Raw genomic sequence first — 25655 nt, 5'->3', positions numbered from 1 at the left:
CAAAAAGAAACAGGCACAAAACTGTCAAAAGGGAGAAAATGTAATGCAAGGTCTTGAGGTTGAACTCTTTAATACTGGTTTCTGTTTTCAAAATGCTTCGTCAAAAGTCTAAAAGAAGAGCTGTCATCTGAAATTCAGAGATAATTCTTTAGGACACAGCCATTATTTAAGCACCTTAATATAATTTGTTGTGCCGCTGGCAATCAGCCCCAATAAATAGCAACAAACTTGAGCAGAAAATTAAAGAGGAAAAATATTTTGAGTATTAAATTAATCTGAGCTAGCGTCTAATTCGAGTGTGGGCAAGTGTTCAGTTTTCCTCATGAAGAGTGTCTAAAGTGTGCCAAGTTTAAGATCACACTAAATTGATTTTGTCATGTGTTCAAAGGGACTTGGCTGATGAGGTCCAGAATGTTCTCTTCACATGAACATGATGCTGCTTCAAATAAAAAAAGAGAAGGCACTTCCCACAAAAAGGGTACAAAATAGGCATTGAAACTCTACAGAAAAGTATACTTTTTCCAAACAAAATGAAAGCAGGTGCCTAAACTTCCATTTTTTTTCTATCAATAGATATTTAAATAATGTAATAATACATTATCATACTAAATTAATGGAATAAAATGCACAAACTTCAAGAATAAATAAATTCAATCTAAACCAAAATGAGTAACAGGGATGCAAAATGAATATGCATCTATCCAACTATGTACAGATAACCGAAACAGGGAAGAGAATTTCCCAAGTGGGGGAAAAAAAATGGCTTCACATTAATATTTATTCATAATTATACAAAATACACGCTCCTAAACAAAGCATTACCACTGGATTACAATAAGATTGTGAGCCACCCACAAACATACAAAAAATATATTTCCATATTTCCATTTCTGTCAATGGCTTTGCCAGTAATAGCTGCATTAACTTTGGGATTTGCTTTAGCAGAACAGGAAGGAAGAGGAAATGGTTGTTAAGTGTGCCCAGGTTTGCCTGCCTCTGTATACGGTCACCCTGCATTGCATTGTTGTGTAGCGGGACATGAGGTGTTCCTTCAGCAGGAGGCAACAGCAGATTATATTAAAACCATGTTTTACTGCATCCACCACAGAGCATTCAATTCTCCATTTCCTTTCCATGATGGACAACAGTAAATCATTTTTAAGTCTCTAAGCCCTTCACAGTAAATCTGTAAGATTTTTTCCCCCACTCATTTTATTGCCCACTAAGTGAAAATTGCAAGAATGCTTTCTTAGAAAAGCGACAGTACAGTAAGTGTAGTTAATTTGTATGGCTTTACTGCTGCATATAACCTTATTGTTTAGTTTACCATGAAGTGAGCGTAAACTACACTAAACCTGAAATAGTGCTTTGTAACTGTTAGTAAACCGGTTTTTCTGTGAGGCCTGCAGGGGATTATTGCACTTAATGTCAGCAAACGGTGCCGAGGTGCCTCTATGCTCCTGCATATGTCTGGATTTATGGCAGTTGAGGGTTTTTTCGCAAAGTGCACTCATGGTTCAGGTGCAGGCTAAACGCGGATATTTACAATTAATACTTTAAACACTTAAAAACCACTGTTCAAAGCAGAATTCCTGGTGTGTAAGAGACCTAGATGCAAACAGGGCCGGAGACAGGACAGAGTGTTGCAATATGTTTGGAAACTCCAGATGGGCAAATTTAAGAGGCTGGAGAAGGTCCCATTAAACGAGTTTAAATGAAACCAAAAAAAAAGATATATATCTGAAAGTGAAAGGCTGTGAAAATATTTGTCAAGCTAGTATGACAGGGTCTTAATACAGACTGCATGACTAAGTGTAATACAAAGTACGTCTTGTGTGAACTGTGTTTTTTCCACTTGGAATTCATTCTGGGTTTTTTTTTCTGTCTTCTTGCCTGGCAGACATTTCAGAAAAACAAAGCCATATAGATAAAGTTCATCAGAATAAAACAATGCAATCTCAATAATTTTACCAGAATCAACCGTCACTAAATTATAAAGAGATAACAGTGTGCACATTAACACTTCTGTACCCCGCCATTGGTGTCCTCTGGTTGTTTCCAAAATCTCCCTGGCTGATACACTTCCCGGCAGTTTCCTGGTCAGTATGAACGGTGTATTCAAGCCATGCCAAAACACAACCCCTGCTGCCTCTCTATTGTCAATGCTATATCCTTCCCATAATGCCAAGTGACTCGTAAAAAAATAAAACTGCCGGTGTGATTGCCAGAAGCAGGCCTAGAAAAACTTGAAGGCAATTCCAATTAAATATCCATCCATGGGGACTGATGGGAAATGATGTATCCAGAGGAAGGGAGAGGGGCAAATGACAGGTACTTTAATCCATAACATAAGAATAAAGCATACAGGCATGACACAATATTCAATTATTGTATCCCTATAATACTAAACCTTCCTAAATTCATTGAGCTACTGCGTCATTAAAAGAAATTAAGTTAACACTATTTAAAAAAAAAAAGTACAACATTTACATAGACGCAACACATAGTGACCAATTTAGATTTTCCATTTAAACAAAAGTCTAACACAATATATTTATTATTATAGACGAATTTTGAGTTATAAAGATGTAAACATTAAAATTATAAACATTAAAATAATAATAATAATTCAAGTAAAAAAAACATTGCAAGAATTCTGACCTGACAATAAATTAATGAATAAATAAATAAATTAATTAATTAATGTAATTTATTATGACAACTGGCATGGCCAAGATCTGAAGACAAAAAGTAATTATTACCATTCACCAGAAAAACAAAACAAAACAAAAAATCTGATTTGGGCCACATTCATATGTGGTGTAAACACTGACCTAATTCTAAAATATATCACAGAATATGAAGTGAAAGACACATTACCTAATGCCAATCTGCTGATTATAGTTTAAAAGTACTTGTACAGTGAAAAAACGCCTGTATCTTGACTCTATGCTTCACTTGTTCTGTAATGTGGTGTTATTCTTTAAACCATACACCATTCAAACAATTCAACAGTCACACTATGATATTAAGTTACGATGCCTTTTTAAACATGAAACCCTTTAATAGAGCGTGGGTTGCACCGCGGTCGAAACAAGGTCACACAAAAACGTGGAATATAGCAGGATTATGCGTTGCATGAATCATTAATATAAGCCTAAACAAGACATCACCACAGGCTGAGATGTTTGCTGTCTAGACTGCAGCCCCGATTCTCCGAAGCCCGGTGAAACTTAAACTGAGAGGGCTTTGATCTTTCCAGTTTTCCCATGGCTAACGTCAGATGTTCCATCCCGGAGCTTAGACTACTGTCTCAGCCACCTCACCACAATTAGCTGCTCTTTCCTCAACGGCCAGAAAAGCCACTAATTAAAATCAAAAGTAGCAAAGCTCTGTAGTGTGCTGCTGCAGCACTGTTAGTGTTTGACGGAGGTTAATTAGAGACACTAAACTGAGGCATCCTTACTTTTACTCTTATTCTGCTCTTCAGGAACAGGAGACATAATAACAGACATAATATTTTTGATTTGGTTATAGAAAAGGAGGGTTATACTTTGTTTTATGCTTCACGCAAATGAGGCATTTTCTAATTAAATACGCACTAATCTGCTTACATTTCAAGAACAGAAATCTAAATATTGTTTTATTTTATTGGCACATTATAGTTCTCAGAGAGGTGAATATGGATATCTCTTTTTAATCACTCCATAAATCAGAATATACTGTCAACAGGCAGAAAAAAAATTTTCATCATGTTTTTAGGTATAAAATGGTGCATAAAATCAGGCAAATGTTATATGAACAAACCCCTGGTGTGTAAGGGGTACACGAAGTGGAGATTTATAGCACAGTGCATGAGAAATAACTAATTTTGCTTTCACAGCAAGCCAAATAAAACTTGTGATCTCTGTGGAATCAACACAATCTCTGCCTTTAGTCATAAGCAATGTGTGCCCGTATTGAGGATATTAAATTACAATGCCAATTTTAAGAGCAAATTACAAAGAAGCATCAGGACATCTCTACTCTTTATGGTGTATTGCATTGCAATTATTTTAGTCTTATTTGCATTTGTGCACATTTAACACCAATGGCATCAAATGCCACTGGTCCTTGTGTATCTTGTAACAGATCACTAGGCGTGTTTCCATTACAGATTTGCGCAAAACCTTGGCGATGTTTTATAAATGTCGATAAAAAAGTATTGCGAAATGACCCATTAACCAATGTTATGCGACTAAAATGTAACCTTTTGCCTCTCGCGATAAGTCATAGCAATGGATTTTGGTGGGATTTTGGCTATATTTATTCAAAGGAGGCGTATGCGTGTATCTTTACAGAAGCAGCACAGAGAGCCGCTTCAGAAACGTGCATGGCGTGGCTGGAAAAAACGCAAGCATTGACTAGAGTGGCCGCAATCAGCTTCAGTGGCCGTATCAGAGCCACACTGCACCGCAGACGTGTGCAGTGTAAATTGTCTAAGCATTAATGGTAGGGAAAGCCCTATACTGGAGAGCGGCCAAGCATGAAGTGTTTCTTGGAGGTTATAGTACATTGAAGAATGATCATATGACTTTTTACATATGCCATGTGACCTGTAAGTTTTGCGAATTATTCCTTTTTCGCATTGCCTGAAAAACCACCTCATGTGAGCGTAAAAAACTTGTTTGTGATATATGGCCGTTTTTGCGAAATTGACGCGTTTCCATTAAGTGTATTTTCAATTCGCAATTTCAATTTGTGCAATTTGAAGGGTAATGGAAATGCGCCTACTGATGCCTTGTCTTTATGCACCATATTTTAACGTACACAAACAAATACAAGTTACATTTTGGTCTGAGCCTCACATAAAACTAGCAACGTGAAATCCATTTTATTTTTCCCTAAATGCTGTGTTTTTCATTGTATTTTTTCTGGATTTAGAGTTTTTGATTTGAATACAAATTGATCATAAAAAAATGATGTCTGATGAAACGAGTTAATAAAACATTAACAATTTAGTCAGATTTTAAAATGTTATCAAATGAAAATATAACAATTTAGTTACAACAAAACATTGAATTTTTAGTCTAAGGATTGTAATTGTATTGTAATTAAAATCTACAGAAGCAAAGAGATAAAGTGCATTAAAATAACATTTTTGCCTGTAGTTTCTTTCCTTAAGTGCTAATTGAGGTCTGGCTTCCTGATCCCAAAGGTACATTCAGGGAAGCACCGTCACTTAATCATACATTTTCCGCAAAGTTGTGCAAGTGAATGGTCTGGTTATAGAAATTAAGTAAGACTGGAATAAAGTATCCTTTTTGGCCCTCTTCACAGCATGCTGAATCACTTTGGGTTAATGTTACATTAGTCTACAGGATTGGCTGTGGCTAGTCTGACAATGAATCTCTATGGTTCTCCAGCTAATGATGGACAAACTGCATTGCGATTTTAAAAACCTTATTTTAATGTATATGTTTTGAAGTTTTCACACAATTAATGCCCCCTCAGTGGTCAATGTTGGGGAGCTACTTCAGTCATGTATGTCCTCCTGTCTATTTAAATGGGTTAAGACCACAATTTCATATCATCAATAAAATCTAATAGCATTGAATACAGCATTGAATGCAATGCAAGATGCTCTGGATAATTTTTGATGAGTGGCCTATCTAATTTTGTACACAAATTCTGACTCTTCATGCTTTCTAAAATTGTATACGGCATAGATGTCTGCACCGTAGTGCACTCTTTGACCTTCATTCATGAACGTGCCAAGGCTTGAGCTTCTCAGGTGCTGACTGCTATTTGAATGAAAAGCATCTGAATGAAATTGCTACAGAGCTGTTTGGAGCTAGCTGAGTCATATTTTGTTTCATGCAGTGCTTTCACAGCTAGCCAAATCAAACTTGTGATCTCTGTGGTATCAACACAATATCTGCCTAGTCATATTGTTATAAGTAATGTGTGCCCGTACTTGAGGATAATAAATCACAATGCCAATCCTAACAGCAAATTACAAAGAAGCATCAGGACATCTCTACTGTTTACGGTGTACTGCATTGCATTTCTTTCATATTTGGCTAAAATATGATAAAAGTCTCATTTGTATTCGTGCACAATAGTTTAACAACAATGGCATCAAATGCATTTTGTCCTTGTGTATCTTGTAACAGATCACTGATGCCTTGAAATTGAAAAACTTTAAAAACTAGTAAAAGGAACCTACATTAATAGACTTTAAAATGAGAAATTATGAAAACACTCTTGTAACATTTCTTTTCACACCTTAGTAAATCTTCTGGTGTCAGCTGTTCACGTAAACAACCCCAAGCTTTGCTGAGACATCAGAAATTCCTCAAAGCAGTGTGAAATCTCTGCAATATTCCATGTAACTGGAAAACAAGCCTGTGTCCAGCATCTGAGCGCTGGTGATGTGAAAATTAGAATTATTAAACATAACAGTTGTTTTGTCGTTAGCGGAGCAACATGCTACCATCCTTACCTACAAAACCTATTTAAACTACATTTTTCACAAACGTGCATAATATATCACAACTAAACAGAACGACTTCTTTATTCTACTGCTCTGCCATTTAGAACAAATTGCGAGGCCACCCTGGGTCTCGAAAAAGGAATATGTTTATAGGCAGTAGACAGCAAATCAGCTCGTTAGATTTTGGAACACAGCTGCATATTGAGGTGTGAACGATCGGGACACAAGAGGTCATTGTTGATCTTGAGTCTCTCACATGCCAATGTGAAAATGATCAGTTTGCATGGGACGCACTGACAGCCGAATTAAAGCAGCAGAACCGGGAAGAACGAAAGCAAATAAGATGAACAAATCAGAATAAGAACCTATACAACAAATGTATTCCTGTTTTAAGACTTTATGTTTGCCTATGATGTGGCATATTAATATCCCCAGGCATTTTGGATCATTCATGTTTGGTTACACATAAAAAAAAAAAATCCAACTTAGTGCAGAATAAACAGGATGAAGAACAAGACAGAGGGTGAGTGGCTGCAAACCATAAACCATGCAAAGAAAATATCCCTGGAAAAGAAACCAAATGGCTGCACACACACACCCGCCATAACGAAGAAGCTAAAACACAAAGCAAACACATGGGCAGAGTGCAGCCTTGGCAGCATAGAGGTGCTTCCCCCCACATGTTTTCAGCTGCATTCAAGAGACGGTGAGCAATAGTCACCATCTCACAGACTCTGACATAAGCAGGGGATTTTTTTTCATTCCGTTCCTCCTTCAAAATAGCCTGGAGGACAGTTTTAAGCAATCAGGGTATGAGGAGTCTTAACAACAGAGTCCAGACGAATCTAGACCATGTCTTGCACAAACTCTGTCTCCCTTGCAAGCATCATCTCTAAGGAACAAACCCATACGATGAATTATTATTAATAATTAGAAGTCTGAGTAATTTAACACACCACAAGAGGAATCTGGTGGGCCCATTTGAGATGCCAGTAAATTTGGCCTATGAATAGAATAGAATAGAATAGAATAGAATTTACTGCAATTAGTGCTGTCAAACGATTAATCGCGATTAATCACATCCAAAATAAAAGTTTTTACTTACATAATATGTGTGTTTACGGTGTATATTTATTATGTATATATAAATACACACTCATACATTAAATATTTTGAAAATATTTACATGTATATATTTATATAATTTATATTATATATAAATATATTTAACATACAAATATACAATTTTTCTTAAAGATATACATGCATGTGTGTGTATTTATATATATATATATATATATATATATATATGTATATAATAAAAATACACAGTAAACTTTTATTTTGGATGCGATTGACAATGGTCAGTGGAATCTGTTGCTATGTTTTTCTCACAATGTGACTACAAAACACTCATGTATAACAGGGATATAATAAAAATGATCAAGAAAAAAAGAAGGTAATGGCTCATGCCTGGTTTCTTATTGGGTCTGACCTATTGATTGCTTGTAATAACAGATTTGATTGTCACTCATTTGGAAGGAGAGTGTTTAACAATGCACAATTTGAGAGGCAGAACAACCTATCAAGAATGCTGTGGTTCTGTGAAATTTCTCAAGTGCACCTGAAACAGTTCGTTACACTATGTCTCTGACCAATAACTGACGCATAACATAACTTAGATTTGTTGCATATTTCCAAAACAATTAGGTTACAATCTGCAAATAAATAGATAGATCAATGAAAATATATAACTTTAAAGTTAATCAATATTTGTTATATTTTATTTTAAGTTGATTTTTATTTCCAAGTAAGATTTTTTTAATGGTTATTATAGTTAACTACAATAACAACCATAGTTAACTATTATAGTTAACTATAATAACCCTGTCCACAGGACACATTTGTGGATTGCTTCCTGCATTTATGAATCACCACATACTTCTGTAGATTTGGAAACATTTCTAGCGTCAAGATGTGTTCACAAATCCACAAATAGATGGGACTCCTCCCACCGTCTACTCAAGCCAATCAGATAACAAGACAATGCTTTGAACAATCGCAGCACGTTCTAGCTACAGCCAATATAATTACGGTCATTTTTTCTTTGACAATTGTATTTTGTTTATTTGTGAACTTAATTTAATTATTGAAACTCTCCACATTTATTTGAGGATCATGATCTATTTATTTGGAAATTAAACAATCTGACCCCACACAGAACACACAAATGCTAAGCATGCGGCACACTGTTTGTGTAGCACAGTAACACAGTGGCTCTTTTATGCCAAAAATGATATCCCTAACCCCCTAACCCTAACAAAAAACAAACCAACATTAATAATAAAAAAAAAGAACGAATGAATGTTTCGAAGCCTAGTGAGTTTTCTATCTGGATGGTTGTTTTTGAGGGGGTTCTGCACAAGCACCTCCTCTGTTGCTAATTGTGCAATCCTAAAATCGGCACTAGAAGAAGGACACTTTTAAGCGCAGACGCAACACTTATGTAATTCACCAACACTCTCTCTTTAGAACACTGGAAGCCCTGCGGGTCAAATTTGGCTGCTGAGTCGACCACGCACATAGATACCAGCCATCTGATTTAACTAACCGCACTAAAGCAAGTCAAAACAGCTGAAAGCTCTGTTGCACTGCTACTTCAAACATATTCAATAATAACAGAGCCATTGTTCTGCTTTGTTGTGTGTATTTCTTCTGAACAACCAGGTTTAGCCTGCAGCTACCACATTTTTGGTTCACTGGAGATTTGAGAACATTTTTTGTGGGGGGAAAGAGTGACCGTAAAGCAAGCACAGACACTAAAACAAGACTATTTTTATTTGTCAGATTTTGTTAAATTTGGTCTCTCTGTACAGAGATCTAAACTGAATGCATCATCTTACATGGGTGTTGTTTTAACGTTGAACAAAACTTGTATCTTTTTGTACATTCCTGTCTTCTTACTACTATTTATAACTACAACATTTGTATAGTCTACTAAACTACTGTTCCATAACATAATATTTATCTAAAAATCTCTATATTTAGAACGCAGGGTAATGATGTCAAATAATTATAATCGTAATACACACCGGGAGTTCTGAGGGTTCAGGCAGGAAGTCAGCATCCTCTCCGAAGATAAAGTCTGGGGGCAGTTCTGGGTCTTTGGCATTGAAGATAATGTCCCCTGTAAGAAGAAAGGGTTAATCACACTGAGTATTACTTCATAAACAATATTGATTTACATCCAGTTCAAGCCAAGACACAAGCCAACACTTTGAGTTGCACTGTAGAATACAACCATGCAAAGAGCAATTCTCACTGTGTCAAGGAGTTGAGGCTGAATGTTTTTTGTCCTCTGTGTACAACGCCGTACTACACAGACATTAGTAATCAAACACATAGACCATCGTAACAGACCAAATTAACAGAGCACAAATCGCCTACTCAGTGGTTCCCAAACTGGGGGGTGCTGCAAGGCTGAGTCAGCAGATTATTTTGCAAAAGAAACCTCTGCAGGGTGATAAAGACTACACTGCGTAATTTCCACGCTTATCATGCGGCCACTTGCATGATAAGTAAATAATTGAGTGCAAAATATTAATTTGACATATTTTAATTACCTCAACATGTCTCGCAGTACCCGCTTGAACGCACCGCTATCAGTTGTAGAAGTCATGGTTGTGTCAATAACAGACCACTAGATGGCGCAATTGAAGAATCAGAGTTGTATTGCAGGGAGCCATGTAGAAATATAAATGAACGATGCATGGTTCTGCTCTAAGCATGTAAGTTACAAGTTTGTGAAAATACTGCCAGTGCCAGGTACATAAAGCAGATGATGCTTAAGATTCACAAAGACCACACCAGACACGAACGGCGCGATTTGACAAAAGCAAATAGAACCCAGTGATGTTCTCTGCTGTGGATGCGGCGCGACGTGACACGGCAAATCCATGACAAAAAACTGATGGCGCGTTCTATTTCTGACTAACTCCAGCGCTCGGACACAAAGAACAATTTCAAATATTCATAAGAGAATCGTGAAAAAATTGTTTCCTCAAAAATATTAAGCAGCACAAATGTATACAACATTGATAATAATCAAAAATGGTTACTGAACAGCAAAGCATCATATTAGAATGATTTCTGAAGGATCGTGTGACACTGAAGACTGGAGTAATGATGCTGAAAATTCAACTTTAATCACATGAATACAGTAGCCTATATGTTAAAACATTCAAATAGATCATTTAAATTGACAATATTTTACAATATTACAGTGTTTACTGTATTTTTAATAAATAAATGTAGCCTTGGTGAGCATAAGATACTTTCCAAAAAAAAAAAGAGAGAAGGCGCGGGGGGGAAAATTTTTCTCTACAAAAGGGGGGCCCGGCAGAAAAAGTTTGGGAACCACTGGCCTACTCAAACACACAATATTTAATTTCATTCATAAAGACCTACCTCATGTTGCACCTTTGCACTTTTTGAGAAAAACAATGGCACAAAAAAATATATATACTTTTCAGGTCTATGTCCAATCCCTCACTTTTTCTAGTTATATAAGGTTAAAATATTTTTTTGAATTTCAGCTCATATCGCCCACCCCTAGTGGATGGCCTAATGGCTCTTGTAGTGACACCAACTTTAAAAGGGCATTATCGCACTAATGGACATTAACAAGCCATTGAAAAAGCAAAATTTTCAATCATGGGTATAATGTTCTGATATAACTATTGTTAGACAGGTGATACTATTATTATGGGTTTATTTGTATGCTAGAGGTAAAATGGTACATGCATACTTCAAAAAACATTTGTCATTTTCATTAATCCCTTAGAAGCACACAATCAAGCTTTCAGAGTAGAATACCTTTCTGTAAACAAAGATAACAAAAACATACCTCACCAGACCCTGTCGAAGTATAGGCTATTCATTTCTTCATCATAATTAAGAACCATTTCCGCATCAGAAAAGATTACCACAACAGTGACAAGGGTTTGTAATAGTGCTGGGCGGTATGACCAAAAATTTATATCACAGTATTTTTCAAAATTATACCGGTTTAACGGTACATGACGGTATTTTTTTTTTCATGCATGACCGGGTGTTAACCATATTTTCTACTGATTGAGAGAGGAAATACTGCAGTATATTGACTTAGAATCCCCTATTTTACTGTCATAATGAGTGAATATTGTCAAAAAATACCACACTAAATAGTGACTAAACACGACCCCCTTTTAATACGTTAACCAGGAGTCACTCTCATTTATAATCGCGCCATCTTCTGATAAAATCAGCATGCATCTACACTATGTGGTTGTTTTGGCTATATTACTTTTTTGTCTCATGCAGCGCACTGCCTGCGTCTGAATAACAAACTAAAAAAAACAACAAACAAAAAAGTGCATGTGATATTAACAGACAAACTACGCTCATATTTATAATTCCAAACAATCAGTGAGCGACAGGTGCTAAGAAACGCTGTTTTGTACTCATTTATTGACGAGTCGGCTGCAGTGCGGCCAACTGAATGCACTGCTTCTCTGCCGCTCACTGCACAAAACAGACGCCGAGAGAGGTGACACTTCTCCGGGAAAGTCAGACCTCACGTTCACGGGACAGCACTGGCAAAATCTTCCAACTGAACCATAGCTAAGGTTTATCCAAAAAAAGTCGCTAGGTTTGTCAGTATGAATATTCTATGGAAAAAAGCCGCTAAAAGGGTCTGAAAGTTGCTAAATCTAGTGCTAAAGTCGCGCTCGTGTGTGTGTGAGACGCGGGAGCTGATGGCAGGGGGCGGTGGATATTTGTGGCGGTCAATGTGGATATTGTGGATGAGTTCTTCTGTGTCATCACGTTCTACAGCTTCAGTTTCTTTCACACTTAGTAACACATACAGCTGTTCCCTCACCACAGTGCAACAGTGAAAAGGGACCCCTTTCAAAAAGTGTCGCATTGTTTAAGCGACATACTGGTAACTAAAATAAACACCGGTATTCGGTATGAACCGGTATACCACCCAGCACTAGTTTGTAACACTGTAAAGGACTGAATATATACGTTACTCTCATTCAAGATATAGGCCTACACAAAAACTATGCCAAAGTTCTTGCCTGCGTGAATAAATGTGTGATTTAAACAGGTGGCAAATCAAAATTGATTATTAATAATGATGTTTCAAGCTGCAGAAAACACACAAGACATCTTTACTTCTGTTTAAGCTTTCAAAAGCTTAAAAGCACAAAAAAGCACTTTTTTGTGCTTTTGAAAGCTTCGGTAGCCATTCATTTTTGAAGTACTGTATAACTAAACAACTCAACATCCTAGTTTCAAGCATTGTTTTTATAACTCGCTTAGCTCCCATCAGTGGTTCCTTTCAGACATGATTTTATACCATGCATGTTCAAATAATTTACATTTCTATTTATAAATCCATTCTGTTTCTTTTTTCCATACTACTTCTCCTTTGTCTTTTCCATGGACAAAAAAAACTAACAAAAAACAGAGCAAAACAAACACAAGGCAGTACTTTTCCACAGATGGCGCACGAGGGAAAAGTGCCTGGATGATGTTTGTCGTACATCTGTCACATTTGATGGCATCTTGAAAAAACTGTTGCCAAATACCTAAAAAGAGATAGTGGACTTGGCATAAATATTGGGCAAATATGCAGCACTACCCAAATGTACACCCTGAGGGTAGTCAAGGTGGGTGCTACTCAAAAAAAAAACACACAACAGCTGTCGCAAACTCTTGTGAGAAGCAGAAAGCCGGAGGACTCTGTTTAGTGACTGGAGTGCTCTCTTTGCATGCAAACAACAGCCAGCACTCCTGCCAGAGCATTAGTATCACAAGTAAACAATCAGCATTCTTCCTGGAAGAACGGCAACACAATGAACAACCTAGCAATGGGAGCGGGCAACAGTTGAGAATGTTCAAATATTTATCTTTTTTTTTCCTTTTCTCTGTTTCTCCTGATTCTGGAGTAGCTCTAAGTAAAAAAAAAGTTAATAGAGAAAACTATTTACATTGATGTTGGGACATACAACATAATTCCACAGCAGACGGATTGCGACATTTATAAAACAGATGCTTAAAAAAATCATACGATACAGAGCTTATGAAAGATTCTCTGATCATTTGCATAGGTCTGGAATCCTTAGGCAAGTCATTGGCAAAACAAAGGCGATGAGTTATGAAAAGGTCTTGTGTCAGCCACTGGCAGTTGCAAAATTCAACCTAGGAAGCAGTTCCAACTCTCAACTCTGCCATCATTCTTGATTATTTAGAAGCAGAAAAAGTTTCATGTGTTTCTAACATAATAGATATTATGAATAATGGATATGTGAATGCATCAGCTTTCCAAGAAAATCAATCAAACCTGTTTCTATCTGAACAATACCAAGAAAAAAAGGACAATTATTTAAATTCATGGGGAAAAAATTGTCAATAAAATATTTAATGGACTACTTCCTGAGCAGTGGAGCAAGTGTTATTACTTAACGTGAGAATACAGATGTAATTCAAATACTGATTATTATGATTTATTGTGACACAGTGTTAAGAATATGGGCATTGTGCATCTACACCTCCACCATTTTAGTACTAAATTTGATTTTCCATTTCAATTTGCACTTGAGCGCTGACCTTCAGTAAAGGCCGCTAATGCAAAAATGTAACATTATAACTCTCTGATAATGCACACAACTAAAAGCACTGCCTCAGGCATGTACCATTGCCCCAAAATGACCAACAACCAAACTTCTTCATCAACCAACCCATAGTTTTTCTTATAATTCTCCTGATCAGCCCCACATTACAACAAAATATTACAAATAAGTCGATGGCCATCAGGCCATGCATCTCCAAAAGGAAGAAAGCCTCACTGAGTAACCTTGATTTCTCACTGTCAGACTGCATGATCAATTCCAGCTCCAAGAAATTTGTTCATATGTGGCCTCTGTGAAAAACTGCTTGAGTGTTTGAGTGTCTCATGACTCAGAGCTATAACAGGAACTCCCAATTAAGATCACTGCTGAGTTATAATTACTATCCAACCTCATTAAACATCACTGAGCTGTGGTACTTGAAAGCATTTCAGACAAAACCTCTAAAAGCCCTTCTCAGAAGCTTGCTTCCAAATCGAAAGAATTGTGCTCAGTGCACCACCATTACGAAGTCTTGAAGAATCTGTACTACAGTTTTATTGGTCTAACATTTGCAAAAAGTTCATAGAGTAATGGGCTGCATTGCACAACCCTTCAAAGAATGTAGTTCTATTGGTTTATGGGAAAAGGAGGACCAAAACTTGCTTTCAGGTTTATGTGTGCATTTCCCGTGAATAAAGGCTAGCTAGCCACAAAACAATTACAGTCCATCACAAAATAAAGCAAATAAACAGAAGGTGAGCACCCAGGCCTGAGCTCCCATGTTAAGCTGTGACGCTCATGTCAGCAAGTCTCTATTATATTCTCATCAAAAATTTGTTTAATTGATCCTTCACAGGGAGCTTGACTGACAAGCGATCTGACCAATCATAACGCAGAATCCACCATTTGCACAGGCAGTCCAACTCCTCCATGATGGAACATCAATACATGCCATTGCAAGAAGATTTGCTGTGTCTCCCAGCACAGTCTCAAGAGCATGGAGGAGATTCCAGGAGGCAGGCAGTTATTCTAGGAGAGCTGGACAGGGTCGTAGAAGGTCCTTAACCAATCAGCAGGACCGGTATCTGCTCCTTTGTGCAAGGAGGAACAGGATGAGCACTGCCAGACCTCCAGCAGGCCACTGGTGTGAATGTCTCCGACCAAACAATCAGAAACAGACTTCTTGAGGGTGGCTTGACAGCCCGACGTCCTCACTGCCCGGCACCGTGGAGCTCGATTGGCATTTGCCATTGAACACCAGAATTGGCAGGTCCGCCACTGGCGCCCTGTGCTTTTCAAAGATGAGAGCAGGTTCACCCTGAGCACATGTGATAGACATGAAAGGGTCTGGAGAAGCCATGGAGAATGTTATGCTGCCTGTAACATTGTTCAGCATGACCGGTTTGGTGGTGAAGGTCTGGGGAGGCATATCCATGGAAGGACACTCAGACCTCTAAAGGCTAGACAATGGCACCCTGACTGCCATTAGGTATCCGAATGAAATCCTTGGACCTATTGTCAGACCCTACTCTGGTGTAGTGGGTCCTGGGTTCCTCTTCGTGCATGACAATGCCTGGCCTCATGTGGTGAAAGTATGCAGGCAGTTCCAGGAGGATGAAGGAATTGATACTATTGAATGGTCCTCACGCTCGCCTGACCTAAATCCATTAGAACACCTCTGGGACATTATGTTTCAGTCCACCCGACGCAGCCAGGTTGCACCTCAGACTGTCCAGGAGCTCAGTGAGGAAATACCCCAGGACACCTCATTAGGAGCATGCCCCGACATTGTCAAGCATGCATACAAACACGTGGGGGCCATACAAACTACTGAGTACGATTTTGAGTTGCTGCAATGAAATTTCAGCAAAATGGACAAGCCTGCTGCAACATTTTTTCACTTTGATTTTCGGGGGGGTCTTTGAATTCAGGCCTCTGTCGGTTGATAACTTTCATTTCCATCAAACAATGTGGCATCCTTTCGTTCCTAACACATTACCCAGTCCATATCAGTATAGATAGCCAGCGTGATATTTTTCCCTATTGAGATCTGATATGCAATTTTTTTTTAGCAGCGTATTTCGTTTGAATTTTTAGTACTTCAACAAACTAAACGTATATGATAAATATTACCTTAGCAACTAGCTGAAGTAAAATAACTACGCTACTTTAATATTTTATTTTAGTAAATGTTTATTTTATTCCAAGTAATGTTTTTTATGATTTTAGTTTTAGTTTTAGTTAATGATAATAACCTGGGGTGCATGGATTAATTTCACACTACCTTTGTCCTTTTGGGGCTTTTGGTCCACGCTACCTTTAATAATATGAGTTGAAACATTCTTCAAAATATCTTCTTTTGTTTTCCACAAAAGTATTATGAGTTTGGAATTATATGAGGGTTAGCAAATTACATTTTTTGGTGAACTATTTAGTATAAAGTGATGTTTGCCTTAGCAAGAATGAGTAATAAGATGTTAAATTACAAAAATGATTCTCATGAACTCATTGGATTACAAATAACTTTGCTTATTAAACTCAAAATATCATTGGTGTTTAATGAGTTTGCCACCTCAGCTTTAATAACGTTTTAATCAATCACATTTTAGCACTTTGATGAGAAATTCTAGAGCTGAAGTTGATGATAACATGTCAGAAAATACAAGCACACAGAGCCTCTCTGAACACAAGCCAAACATAAGCTACCATGAGGTTTTGCCTTCTACAGTATTTTACAAATCAATCCAATCCTTTCTCCAGTTTTATGTACATGGTAGTAAACAACAAGACGATTTATACTGTACACTGCCGTTTGAAAATGTAATACATTAATAATGCATCACTACACATGAAATCAGCACTATTTTAGCATGTCTGACAATAAATTTGTAGCCTGCAGGAACATCCAGCAAACCACTATCATTAAACATCAGGAACTTTCACATAGTTATGAGCGACCTCTGATCTGTTCATACTCATAGAACAACTACTTACATTTGAGAGTCTCTCCAGCATATGGAATATGAAGTTTGAATCTGTCACAGCATGGACCAGGCACTAGTGATGTGCAGCTAAAACGAAAAAGGGGGAAAAAAACTTTCAACGACACTTCAATAGCTGAAAAATAGCAATAAATAAATAAATACATTTATTTAGCAAGGAAGAAACAGTAAAGATATTTATAATGTCACAAAAGATTTCTGCTCTCTTTGTGTCAGCGGCAGTGCAAACGCAAATTTGAATGATCCAGTAAGACTTTTTCAAAGATTTAATTGACACGGGAGAATCGTTGTCATTTAGAAATGAGATCGTGTGGTTGTCTGAATCGAGATCGCAATCTTTTAAAGATTAACCGTGCAGCTCTAGTGGGCGCACAAAGTATTGACACTTTGAGCCCAATTTGGACATTTTCACTTAGGGATGTACTCACTGTTGTGGCCAGCGGTTTAGACATTAATGGCTGTGTGTTGAGTTATTTTGAGGGGACAGCAAGTGTACACTGCTATACAAGCTGTACACTCACTACTTTACATTGTTGCAAAGTGTCATTTCTTCAGTGTTGTCACATAAAAAGATATAATAATATATTTACAAAAATGTGAGGGGTGAACTCACTTATATATATATATATATATATATATATATATATATATATATATATATAAGTGAGTTCACCCCTCACATTTTTGTAAATATATTATTATATCTTTTTATGTGACAACACTGAAGAAATGACACTTACACACTTATATATATATATATATATATATATATATATATATATATATATATATAATACATATATATATACATTTTATTTTAAAATGTAATAACATTTCTCAAATAGTACTGATTTTATTGTATTTTTGATCAAATAAATGCAGTCTCAGTGAGCATAAGAAATTTCTTTAAAAAACAATAAACATCTTAATTATTTATTAGTGTAGCTGCTGAGGTTTTGGCTGATGATGAATATAGTATAAACGAATACAATTAATAATTGAATATGTTTGAATAATTAAGACATCATAAAATAGGATTTGCAATCATCTTAAAGGCCCTGAGCTGTAAAGCTCAGCAAAGGATGGGAAATAGCAACCATTCACTACATGATACTGTGCTGTAGTTGTTTTTCCCATAAAACTTTGATATTATTTTAATTTAGATATTTAAAGAAGCAGTGACCTATAATAACCTCATTGATCAATTCTGAAAAAGTTCCCTCTGCTTTCTGGACTTCTGATTAAGCATTTGTGATAGGATTTTAATTCAGAAATAGGCTATTTCAGTTCAAGATATTAGTCATATTCGTAACTTGGAGAACTTACAAACGCATTGCTCTCCAAAAGTTATGCTTTTGTTTAGTTTACCGAACACTCACCCACTCTTGAGGTCAGTGATCCGGAGACAGCTGGATGAGTCTAAACCAACCCGTCCATTGCGCACCACAGAGCAGAGTAAAGGCCGCAGCTCAGGAGAAATACGGCTCAATGCCACCTCTGGAGAGAGACTGTTCATCTTCCAAACTCTGCCGCTGTCAATGTGACAAGACACCATGAATATACAGAAATTTAGATGTTCATTCCTTATCAGTAGTACCACAGGTACCACCACAGTCTAATCTTTCCTGCCACCATTTCATAATAAACCTAAATAATATTACACTTCTCATAACAACATCGATCTCTAAAGTGTTTTGCACCACTGCTTTGAAAAACCATCCGTCAATTGAACTTAATCAGAAATATATTACTGTTATAGGGATAATACAAATAACGACAGTAAATTATGTCTAAAATAATATTATTTAATTAATAATGATAATAAAGTAAAAGTATTATTTTTTATCATTATATTTAAATTGTTTGGCTTCATAAAAACGCTAGTGTGAAAGTAATGTAAACTGAGACACTTAATTTTGAACTCTCAAAGTGCACCAAATAATCTTAAAGGGGTCCTATTATGCTTTTTCACTTTTTCAACTTTGTTCATCTGTAATGTTGCTCTTTGAGCATAAAAAAGATCTGCGAAGTTACAAAGCTCAAAGTCCACTTCAAAAGGAGATATTTTATTTAACAGAAATCACTTTTCACAAACTACAACGAACGACTTGTTTGGACTACAATGCATATTTTCCTGGATTTGTGATATCACAAATATCGACGAATGGGACGAGACCTGGTTGAGCCGCACTAGAGAAGGCAACGAGTGTTATCACTATGTCGACGAAATTTAGCAACTTTTAGACTACCCAAGCAACTTTTTCTTCCAAAAGCACCTAGCAACAAATTTAGCAATTTAAAAAAAAATTGATTTGGCAACCTTTAGCAACTTTTGATAAGTGATAAGTAAAAAGGCACACATTTTCCATCCAAATTACACAAAAAGAGGAAACCACAGATGCCTAGCAGTACACACATCACGTGAATTGAGTTAGCTGCTATTTGCAATTGTTCAATTTAATAATAATAATTGAATAATTTGATAATTGAATAATTGTTCATTTATGGTACACTTTGTTAGTAGTTTGTACCTGCGATTGTTGATCAGTTAGTATACTGTAAGAAAAATGGAAAATCTTTCAGGACATTATCCATTATCCATTATATATTAATCCCTGTAATCCGAAAACACAATGCGTAATTTAAAATGCAGGTAAAAAAACCATTACGGAAAATTCTTTCATAATAACAGTAGATTGTGCCTTATTTTTACAGACTTTTCTTAGAGTGTAGCATACTAACTAACTACTAATACACTGCTTAAAGCATATTAGTTGAGAATGTGTAGAATTACTAGTTTACTAGCTATTAAAAAAACTTAAATTGAAATCATTCAAAAATGTGTACGTTTTCAATAATTCAATGTATTTAAAAATACAGTTATTTATATTTTAATATTATATCATGCATATTATTTTACAAACAAATCTAAATGAACATATATAAAATATATTTTTTGCTGAGATTTGATGATGTGACAATTTTGCGTCGTGATTACGCAATGACATCACCACGTCATTTAGCAACTTTTAGCAACAAATCGACCATCCTTTAGCAACTTTCTCTGAAAATTAGTTGGCAACACTGGCCGTTAATGCCAGACTGGGGAGAGAGGTGTTCTAATAATGTAAAATATGTGAAAAATAATGTGTTTTTCGAACAACCTAGTACAAGAGCCTGTTCTAATACACCCCCAAAACAAAATCAAGACTTTGTAAAAGAGCATAATAGGGCCCCTCTAAAATGTACAACATTTTCTTCTGGGGTGGCATGCCTCCAATATAGAGTGCAACAGATGGGTTCCGGAAGTAATTGACATTCATTTTGTCCATAGGGGATTTGATTTTTAATGATAAACCTTTAAAGACAGACTAACTGTGAGCTTTGTGGTTGTAAATCCACAGTATATGCTTCTGTTGAAGCCATTAGCCTGCACAACTTAGTGATTGCGTTAGCAAATATTCTTGTTGAAAACAACATAGTCCATAATTCTGCCAAAAATAATCTTCCATTAACTGAAACAAACAAATATTGAAAAATGAGTTCCATCTCAAAATTCCTTTTTTTTTTAAAACAACAAAAAACAAACAAACACTAGCTTTCTATTTTTTCTATTCCATCTACTTGTTTTTCTTTGTGTGTATAATATATATATATATATATATACAGGGCCGTTTCTAGCCAATTTGACGCCCTAGGCGAAATCCCTATTTGTTCAATTTTTTTGTTGTTGTTTCTTGAAACATTGATTTAAAGTGTCAGTTATTGCATTGTTATTTCAGTCAAACCTATACAACCCCTTTGTTACCCCAAACTACATATAAAAGCTTTATCAGTGGCATAAAAGTAACCAATGCAGCTACTTAATCATTTGCTACTCGTTAACGCGTTAACGTCCCCTTTAAATAACGTGACGCTCTGCCCTCTGACGCTGCTCCCATTAAGCTCTGTTGGAAGTGAATGAATTGATTCAGCATTTCGACACCTCCGTAAGGATGCATTTAACTCGACAAAGCGGTCTAATAAAGGATGTATTGATCTCGTGAATTAGCGAATTTTACTACAAATATTTTTTAATTGGATGTTAAAGTTTATATGGGAATATTACATGACACGCTGATCCTTTAACAATGCATTGGCGCAAAAAAACGCACACCTTTTGGACAAATGTGCCACAAATACTGCCTAAACAAAATACTGATTTTGTGCACTTTATTTACTGTACCAATATTTTAAATTGGCAATTGAACTTCGCTTTATTGCATGGCAAAAAAAAAGTGTTACCTTGCCAAAGCACTGACAGAGCCCACTGATCTAATGGGGTTGTTGAGCACCAAATGCAAACTTTGCATGCAACAATCAGGAGGCAACAGACAGCACTGATCTAGTGGCATACAGGCATCGTCAGATTGACAGTACTCTAGCCCAATAATCTTGGGGGATCCAGTGGGGGCGGCAGTCATATTTCAGGGTGACCGTGCCACTCTTTATCACAACCCTGCTAAAAGTGCCAGTACGTGCGCTCATTGGTGCCCCTTCAGCTGGTGTCGCCCTAGGCGACCGCCTAGCTCGCCTATGCCTAGAAACGGCCCTGTATATATATATATATATATACACCTTGCTACGTGTACTGTGTTAGGCTAACCGAGACTTGTCATTTATATATTGTTGCTCTTTTGTTAGTTTTGACTGCTTTTATTGTCCTCATTTGTAAGTCGCTTTGGATAAAAGTGTCTGCTAAATGACAAAATAAATAAAATAAATATATCTCATCCACACTCCAATTACTTTGTAATAAACATGAAATATGCACATAATCAATTTACATTTATCCATCATTCTCATTTTTTTCTCATGTTTGTGATGTTGTGATTCACCACCACTGGTTGGTTTGGCTCATGGCTTTTATCTTTTTAAATTAAGACTTGACTTAATGATTACATAATATTTCCAGAACCAAGGCCACTGAAAATGGGCAGGTGTGCATTTTTTGCACTCTAAAGAATCCAAGGTCCACCATCCATAGTCTCACTTTGTCACCTATTATCATCATAATAACTGCAATGATTGCTGGACTTATGAAAGCAGTTTTAATTGGAACAGGACACTTGGTAGTTCCACTCAACGCTGATGTTAAACTAGAGTAACCTCAACAATGGCCAAGTTCCACTAAGTGTCTATAAAAACCTCTCTCTTCATTTTGGACAGTATCTGTATTATATTTCGACCTTACTTTTACTTTACAACTTAAAACCTAAATAACGTTAACTTTTTGGAAAACCTTTAAAGAGTACTCACAGTAATTAAGAGGAGAAATAAAAACAGAACAGGCCATGTTCTTGATTAAACTAATTGAGTGGAATTTTACTTTTGCTCTCAAAACAACATTTCTACAAAAACTCTGATATTTACCAATAACTTCAAGCAACTGCACCAACAAACAAAACAACAACACTAGCGCCGCCGAGCTTGACCACGCGCATGAATGAATCGAATACGTTTGTGTTTGTTTTGTAATTTGAAAATTATTTCGTTTGTTACTCGGTTTGTTTTGGAGCTGCAGAGCTATGCTAACAGACCGGCTAACATGCTAATCAGGAATTATGAACGAGTATTAGCCTAACTAATGTTTCTTTTATTACCAACGCAGTCGTTTCTCTCAACTACATTTTTATAAGTAAGAAACGCCTTCTCGATACCTTTTATATGACATACAGCACAAATCTCGAGCATGAACTCATTCCCTACTTCCGCTGTTGTTTTTGAGAGACTTGTTTATGGATGTTTAGAAATATGCCTGATCATTTCACCACGGTGTTTTTAAACGACTACGTGAATAATACAATCGTATAGTTAGTAGTATACTATATTAGACAAAACGGAGTTTTCTACATGATGTTTATGTTTCGGCACATTTTAAAAGCATAAATTATGTTTTTTTTAAAGACAGGAGGAAATAGGGACAGCTCAAATGCTCGACACATGCGTTTCTGTGCTGTCAGATAGACGTAAGAAGAGAGATTGCTGCGTTGATTATTTAAATATCGCTTTACTCAGTGGGCAAATAGGTAAAGTGTACAATATTACAACTTACCGAATCATTCTAAACGCTAATTAATTATACCGTTGAAATTATTGAATATGATATTGCATGAATTCTTATGATTAAATATGATTAATGCATTAGACGGTGCAAAGGATTCGTAGACTTTGATCACAACCACTGTCCAGCTAAACCAGCCTCGATAAACAGTTTTATAAAAATCTACAAACATTTTAACATACTGTCTCTTATTGTAAATAAAACACACGTGACTGCTCTTACAATATTGTACTAGTCTAACTGGATATTATTATTCCCAGCACTGCACATGTTGACTTCAATCATTTGTCAGATTGTCCTCCAGGCTGCCCACTTTTAAAATTATTCTAACTGAATTTGGCATATTCCGTCTTATTTACATGACAATGTAGTACGCTCTCCCTAGAAAACTACTTTGAGACTGCAGGCTGTAATACTAATATACTTATAATAAATTATAAAATAGTGTCTCTCACATGTAACAGTCATGTAACTCGTTTTGTTTGTGCAGAGATGGTCATATCTATCAAAGGGTCGCAGCAAAACACTTCAAGCTATTCAAGCCATTAAGACTGAATCGAAGTATGCAGAAAATGCAGCCTGGATTTTAGTTATTTTGAGAAAATGTAGGCTGTTTCTTAGCCAGCGGCAGGCTTTTGCAGTCCCCTGAGGCCTGCTGGGAGATTTGAGCAGATTAACACTCTACTATTCACATGCGTTGCCTACACGCAAGGGATTGAATTAATGAAGGATTTCCACGGTTGTTGTCAATCACATGATGCAGTCCTGAAATAATCATCCACATTAGTGCAGGCATGCTCAATGTAGAGCATAACTACCAATAGTTAACCATTTTAATATTTCTGTTCATTTTTTTTTATTGATTCAACATTTCTGTAAATAATGTAAATTAATGAGTTTCAGTTATGTAGTGTTGTAGTTTTATCTATTTATCTATTCTGTTTATATTCATATGCAGTATAATTTTTTGTGTGTGTGTATGTGTGTTAGGTCATGTCTGAAGATGTGAGTGTTGTAGTGGTGGGCTCTTGTATGACTGACTTAGTAAGGTAAGTCATCAAAGGATTTCAGTGTTTCAGTGTCACAAGTGAAACTGGGCTCAAGGCAAATATATCCCACGTGTTTAAAATGTGGGGGCAAAAATGCCTTTGTAATGCATTACTCTGTCCTGAAGAACTAAAAGTGATTGCAGCAAAATCTACTGTGACAAAAAAAAACAATAGAGAGCCATGCAATCATACATGTGCCAGAACCATGCATTCTAGCAAACAATTTTTCACAATACATTTGTGTTTGTGTACATTTGATTATATATATATATATATATATATACAGTGGGGAATTCCTGATTTCTTATTTTTTTGCATGTTTGTCACACTTTAATGTTTCAGATCATCAAACAAATTTAAATATTAGTCAAAGATAACACAAGTAAACACAACATGCAGATTTTAAATGAAGGTTTTTATTATTAAGGGAAAACAAAATCCAAAACAACATGGCCCTGTGTGAAGAAGTGTTTGCGCCCCTGTTAAAACTGTGGTTTATCACACCTGAGTTAAATTTCTCTAGCCACACCCAGGCCTGATTACTGCCACACCTGTTCGCAATCAAGAAATCTCTTAAATAAGACCCGCCTGACAAAGTGAAGTAGACCTCAGCATCAGCCTCATTATTAATCAACCTCATTATTAACTAGGATAGAGGTAATTCAAAACCGAGCCCTTAGAATATGTTGTGGAGCGTTTAGATCCTCTCCTGTGACAGCTTTGCAGGTAGAAATGGGTGAAACACCACTAGACATTCGTGAAATTCAGCTTAAAATGGTATATTGGACTGGTATTAAAGGTCATTTTACCAGTTCATCCAGTAAAAAAATATTGGAGAGCTGCTGGGAATATGAGCAGACATATCTGAATAGTTTTGGCTGGACAGTAGGCAAGCAGGCTCAACAAATAGGTATCAGTAATATCGATATTAGCCCCACGGTGGCTCTGCCAGTATATCCACCTTGGTTTTTTTCTATGCCAACAGTTGATTTGCAGATATCTAATTTAATAAACGAAAACAAGAAATATGTTCCCAAAGAGACAATAGTGCAGTAGCATTTAGATAGTCATTACTTTCAATTTTTACAAATTTATACAGATGGTTCTAAAGACCCAGAAACTGGGCGTACAAGTGCTGCCATGTATATTCCTCACTTTAAATATAAATCTGCAAAAAGAACTTCTAATAATATATCAGTATATGCAGCAGAGATGATCGCTATTCAGATAGCTTTACAGTGGGTGGAAGAAATCCAACCAACAACAGTGGTAATCTGTTCAGATTCATATTCTGCACTCACAAGTATACTGAGTGGAAAATCAGAATCTAGACAAGATATTTTATTAGAAGTACTGCAAAGTTTGTAC

General features: G+C 36.3%; 2 protein-coding genes across 2 annotated transcripts in view; one reads left to right on the top strand and one right to left on the bottom strand.

Moving 5' to 3' along the window:
* Positions 1-22914, bottom strand: part of babam2 (BRISC and BRCA1 A complex member 2) — an 89509-nt gene extending 66595 nt beyond the window's left edge. The window contains exons 1-4 of the mRNA XM_016236045.1: positions 22835-22914; positions 18515-18667; positions 17128-17204; positions 9568-9662 (exon numbers count right to left, since the gene is read on the bottom strand). Coding sequence (XP_016091531.1) covers positions 9568-9662; positions 17128-17204; positions 18515-18667; positions 22835-22848 — 339 coding nt within the window. The 5' untranslated portion in view covers positions 22849-22914. The remainder of the gene's footprint in view (positions 1-9567; positions 9663-17127; positions 17205-18514; positions 18668-22834) is intronic.
* A 206-nt stretch (positions 22915-23120) lies between these two features.
* Positions 23121-25655, top strand: part of rbks (ribokinase) — a 36615-nt gene continuing 34080 nt past the window's right edge. The window contains exons 1-2 of the mRNA XM_016236050.1: positions 23121-23203; positions 24229-24287. Coding sequence (XP_016091536.1) covers positions 24232-24287 — 56 coding nt within the window. The 5' untranslated portion in view covers positions 23121-23203; positions 24229-24231. The remainder of the gene's footprint in view (positions 23204-24228; positions 24288-25655) is intronic.

This window comes from Sinocyclocheilus grahami, unplaced genomic scaffold (assembly GCF_001515645.1).
Source record: "Sinocyclocheilus grahami isolate Dianchi unplaced genomic scaffold, SAMN03320097.WGS_v1.1 scaffold479.1, whole genome shotgun sequence".
Classification (NCBI taxonomy): domain Eukaryota; kingdom Metazoa; phylum Chordata; class Actinopteri; order Cypriniformes; family Cyprinidae; genus Sinocyclocheilus; species Sinocyclocheilus grahami.
Note: the sequence above shows the minus strand (reverse complement) of the source record. Positions and strands in the feature narration are given on the sequence as shown.